The sequence below is a fragment of the Oratosquilla oratoria genome, chromosome 24, assembly GCF_046742065.1.
Source record: "Oratosquilla oratoria isolate Oo_2021 chromosome 24, ASM4674206v1, whole genome shotgun sequence".
NCBI lineage: Eukaryota > Metazoa > Arthropoda > Malacostraca > Stomatopoda > Squillidae > Oratosquilla > Oratosquilla oratoria.
In genome coordinates this window covers 16,986,924-16,991,757 of record NC_134800.1, presented here as the reverse complement: position 1 = coordinate 16,991,757, position 4,834 = coordinate 16,986,924, and the positions used below count along the sequence as shown (strand labels likewise).

The window sequence follows — 4,834 nt, the reverse complement described above, 5'->3', positions numbered from 1 at the left end:
TGTTATTTCTTATATCATTATTATCATTACTATTAATTAGAGTTATAAGTAGCCTATATGCATTATACTTTATATAGGGACTTCGTTCCACCTAATTTGATGCAACGCCTTGCTTTCTGAATTCGTAATCTGGTTAGATGTGGTATTCTGATCGAACGCCAAATAAATTGGAGCATCACTCGGTAGAGCATCATTGGACCGTGGCACCACGGAGTAAGAGTATCGCTGCCATCTGAGGCAACGCCACTGTACATATACTTGGTGTGGAAGAAGACAACAAGCTGCACGCGATGACGTTCGTGTTTCACCTAATTACAGTCTTGGTCTGGACCTCGACCACCGTAGTTTCGTGTGGCGAACACAAGCTATCGACGGCCTCCGTGTCTTCTCTGCTGGAGTTGGCGGGGTTTGCTCCCTCGTGCATCAGTCGCGCCCTGGCACAGTGCCACGAAGACAGCAACCCACAGACACTACGGCAGTCACCCTTGTTTGCACTGGCCATTCACAACATGACGCTGGACATCCAGCAGCTCTCAAGCTCGGTCCAGGAACTACAGAATACAGCAGAGACTCTGCCCATGCAAGCGCTGCTTCACACCTTACAAAACCTCACCCAGTCCCCACCTCAAACCCTTACGTCAAAGAAGGAGTCATCCCGTCCTCGACACTGTCTTGATCTGAAGGAGGCAGGAGACCTTGGTCGTGGTGTCAGAAAGATCTATCCTTTCCCCTGCTGTCCCAACTGGGTCCTCCAAGTCTTCTGTGATCAGGAGACAGATGGTGGAGGATGGACCGTGATTCAAAGACGCGACGACCTCCCTCCTTACGAAGACTTCTATCGCACCTGGATAGAATACGAGAGGGGTTTTGGGGACGTGAAGGGTGAGCATTGGCTCGGCCTCGAAAACATTCACCACCTGACATCGCACAGCCTCCAGGAGCTCCGCATCGACCTGGCCGACTTCGACAACGCCACGAGGTGGGCCAAGTACGGTTTCTTCCACGTCAGGGACTCGGACTCCGAATACGTCATGAACTGCGGAAGGTAGTAGATCATGATATTAAAAGTTTAGTATTAGAGCAATGGACTCATAGTTCTTTTTATTTTCATATAAACTCTGTTTCTATCCTCTTTCAATTTTCCTTACTACAGATACACTGGTGATGCCACAGACAGTTTATCAGGTCATTCTGGGCATAAGTTTACGACTCATGATAACGACAATGACGTGGCTGGAGAAAATTGTGCTATCAGGTAAGATACCTTTAATAAACATAAATGTATGCACATACAACAAGTACACACGCACACACACATTTTATATCCCTCTATAGAAACATACGTTATGAATGAATTATTCATCACACGACTCATGATAACGACAATGACGCGGGTGGAGGAAATTGTGCTATCAGGTAAGATAACTTTAATAAACACAAATATATGCACATACAACAAGTACGCGCGTACACACACATTTTATATCCCCCCGCAGAAACATTTGTTATGAATGAATTACTCATCACAATATATGTTTATTATCAAGAAGAGAGAGAGAGAGGGAGAGAGAGAGAGAGAGAGAGAGAGAGAGAGAGAGAGAGAGAGAGAGAGAGAGAGAGAGAGAGAGAGAGAGAGAGAGAGAGAGAGTTGTTAGAGTATTAGAAGCTGCTTGTTTCCAGAAAACTATATTACTAAAGCCGTGGGTGGAACATGGAGACTATTGACGAACATAGTGGTTTCCACCACACGGAAGAGGTGACAGCACAAATCATAGAATGACTGATTTGCCCTAATGCGCCTATCTTTGCTCAAAATCAAGGATATAATCAATGTTGAGAGAATATAGAGAGCAGCAACCAAACTGGTTTGCAAACTTGCAGTAAAACGCACAGAGATTAAAATCACTGGACCTACCATTATTAGAAGAAAGAAGAGAAAGTGGGTACTTGCTGTTAAGGTTATCAAAGGGGCTGGATAAAAGAAGCAAAAAAACTGGCAGAAAATCACTTGGTATGGGCCGAAAGATAATTACTGGGTCATAGGAACGAAACAAAAGAAGAGCACAGGAATAAGAAATATCAAGAAACATAATTTTCTATATAGATGCACCAGCTCCTAGAATAACTTTGAATGTAATAAAATTCAAGCTAGATTTATAAACTAATAAAGAAATGAGTATTTTTAGGGGGTATAGAGAGAGTTAAAGCTTTTCTGAGTAATCAAGAGTTTTTATCAGAGTAGTAGAGCTTGTGTTAGAATCTGGAATGGAGAGAGTGAGTGGTTTGAGGTAAAGGTGGGACTTCGCCAGGGATGCTATGTCGCCTTGGCTGTTTAATTTATGCATGGATGGGGTAGTGCGAGAAATAATGCAAGGGTAGTTGGCCAGAGGTTGGAGATGGTTAAGGAAAATGGAGGAAAATGGGAGATTAGACAGTTGTTGTTTACTGACGACATTGCGCTTGTAGCAGGATCAGAAGAGGGATTGAGGAAGTTAGTGACAGAGGCTGGAAAAGTGTGCGAAAGGTGGAAGTTGAAAGATAAATATGGACAAAAGTAAGGTGATGAGATGTACAAGGGGAGGAAGTGGCAGCAGGTTGAAGGTGAGTATTAAGGGGGAGAGACTGGAGGAAGTGGATAGTTTTAGATACTTGGGTGCAAATGTAGCGGGAAAGGGAGGAGTGGAGGTGGCGTTGGAGGTAGAAAGCAGATTGAGAGAAGCGAGTAAATGCCTTGGAGGATTAAAAAGTGTAATGAGAAATAGACTTTTGGGAATGGATGCTAAGAGGAGATTGTATAAAGGAGTGATTGTGCCGACAGCACTGTATGGGACAGAAACATGGAGCATAATAGAGGAAGAGAGAAGTTTGAATGCGTTTGAGATGAGGTACCTGAGAAGGATAATAGGGGTTACTAGGCTGGATAGCGTGAGAAATGAGGTGGTAATTAGGAGAATGGAGGTGGGAAGGGAGTTTGGAGATAGGCTTGATGAAAGAATATTGGGATAGTTTGGACACATGGAAAGAATGAGTGAAGAAAAGTTAGTAAAAGAGGTGTGGAAGGCAGAGGTTGAAGGAGTGAACATGAGGGGACGACCAAGGATGGGATAGATGGATGGAGTAAAAGGGATATTGGGAAAGAGGGGAATGTTTGTTGAAGAAGGACGGGAGAGGACAGAAGATAGGGGTGAGTGGAGAATGGTTGTGTATGGATGATGCTGTGATGCATAAAAGGGAGTGGATGGGGAATGGGGGGTGAGGTAGTGGGTGTGAAAAATAAATTGACGCAGCCCGATGGGATTTCTCCCAGTCTTCTCCATTTCTGCATGAGGGGACGGAGAGTGGGGTCGCCAATTTAATGAAGCGGCCTTGCTGTGGATGTGCTGTGTCTTGCGGCACTGCTGACCTAGGGCACTGGGTGAGATTCAGGGATGACCCGTCATCCAGGAAGAGCGAATATAAGAGGGGGTGGATGGGAGTGGAATGGGTGGGACTGGATATTATGCCTTTATTCTTTGGCCACCTCCCTTGTATAGAGGGAAAAACCTATGGTATATATACATGTATGTACAGAGAGATTACTCCACGCATGTACCCTCTTTCCTGTGTATATTATCATTAGACAAACACATTCACACACACACACACACACGCACACACACACACACATACACACACACACACACACACACACACACACACACACACACACACACACACACACACACACACACACACACACACACACACACACACACACACACACACACACACACACACGCACACACACACACACACATACTGATACACACACACACACACACACACACACACACACACACACACACACACACACACACACACACACACACACACACACACACACACACACACACACACACACACACGCACACACACACACACACACATATATATATATATATATATATATATATATATATATATATATATATACACACAAATTCACACAAAAGATATGGAGAAGCATTATATGAACAGGCATTAATTTACTTCATATTTTTGTGGTTGTTTACTAACGTTTCTCTTTTCTAATGTTCTTATTTACTCGTGCTTGTACCAGTTCAGTATCAGCTCAGTGATATCCTTATAACAACATATACGTCTAAGCCCTAAGCATAAAATCTAATATTTTGATGACCATCTTCTCCCTTTAGCTATAAGGGCGCTTGGTGGTATACTCAATGCCACAATTCAAACCTAAACGGCAAGTACCTGAAAGGAGTGACGGAGTCTTTCGCAGACGGAGTGGTATGGCAACATTGGAGAGGATATCACTACTCTCTGCGCACGGTGGAAATGAAAATTAGGCCCTGTGCCTTCGCGAGGACCTGATGTGCCATATAAAGATGTGAATCAGTTTCCTTTATTACAAAATATGCGGATTTTTGTGGTATGCGTTGGGGGTGGGGGCAGGCACTTTGTAAGATAGCTCACCCTCTCACTGGCATCATTCATGGCCTTTCTTAGAATTTTGTGTAGTTAGAGTTATTGATTATATATAATTGCTTATTGTGTATGCTTTGTCAAATGCCTTAAAACTGTTACAACGAGAAAACTGTCATATATGTGAAGAAGAAAAATAAATGTTACACATATTTGCATATCCGTGTTTTAATGAATTCTATTAAGATATACGAAATATAGACAAGGTAATATCTTTTGTTGGATTTACCTATAAGTATCGAAGTCGCCCAATACAATAAGTGCGCTTCCTGGCGAGCATTGGTCAACTATAGATTCAGGCTTGGAAAAAAAAACTTCTCTGAAAGATCATATGCATCCGTAGGAGCACATT

At 43.1% G+C, this 4,834-nt stretch overlaps 1 protein-coding gene across 1 annotated transcript; it reads left to right on the top strand.

Annotated features, from left to right (window-relative positions):
* Nucleotides 1–205: 205 nt before the first annotated feature.
* On the top strand, nucleotides 206–4,628 carry LOC143038220 (microfibril-associated glycoprotein 4-like). The gene is made up of 3 exons (XM_076207229.1): nucleotides 206–1,045; nucleotides 1,154–1,255; nucleotides 4,194–4,628. The coding sequence occupies exons 1-3, from the start codon at nucleotides 291–293 to the stop codon at nucleotides 4,369–4,371; spliced, it is 1,035 nt and encodes a 344-aa protein (XP_076063344.1). The 5' UTR covers nucleotides 206–290; the 3' UTR covers nucleotides 4,372–4,628.
* The last annotated feature ends 206 nt before the right edge of the window (nucleotides 4,629–4,834 follow it).

Coding starts and splice junctions, on each gene's coding strand:
- LOC143038220 (XM_076207229.1), top strand. CDS start 291: ATGACGTTCGTGTTTCACCTAATTACAGTCTTGGTCTGGACCTCGACC. Junction 1,046..1,153: donor TACGTCATGAACTGCGGAAG/GTAGTAGATCAT, acceptor TCCTTACTACAG/ATACACTGGTGATGCCACAG. Junction 1,256..4,193: donor GGAGAAAATTGTGCTATCAG/GTAAGATACCTT, acceptor TTCTCCCTTTAG/CTATAAGGGCGCTTGGTGGT.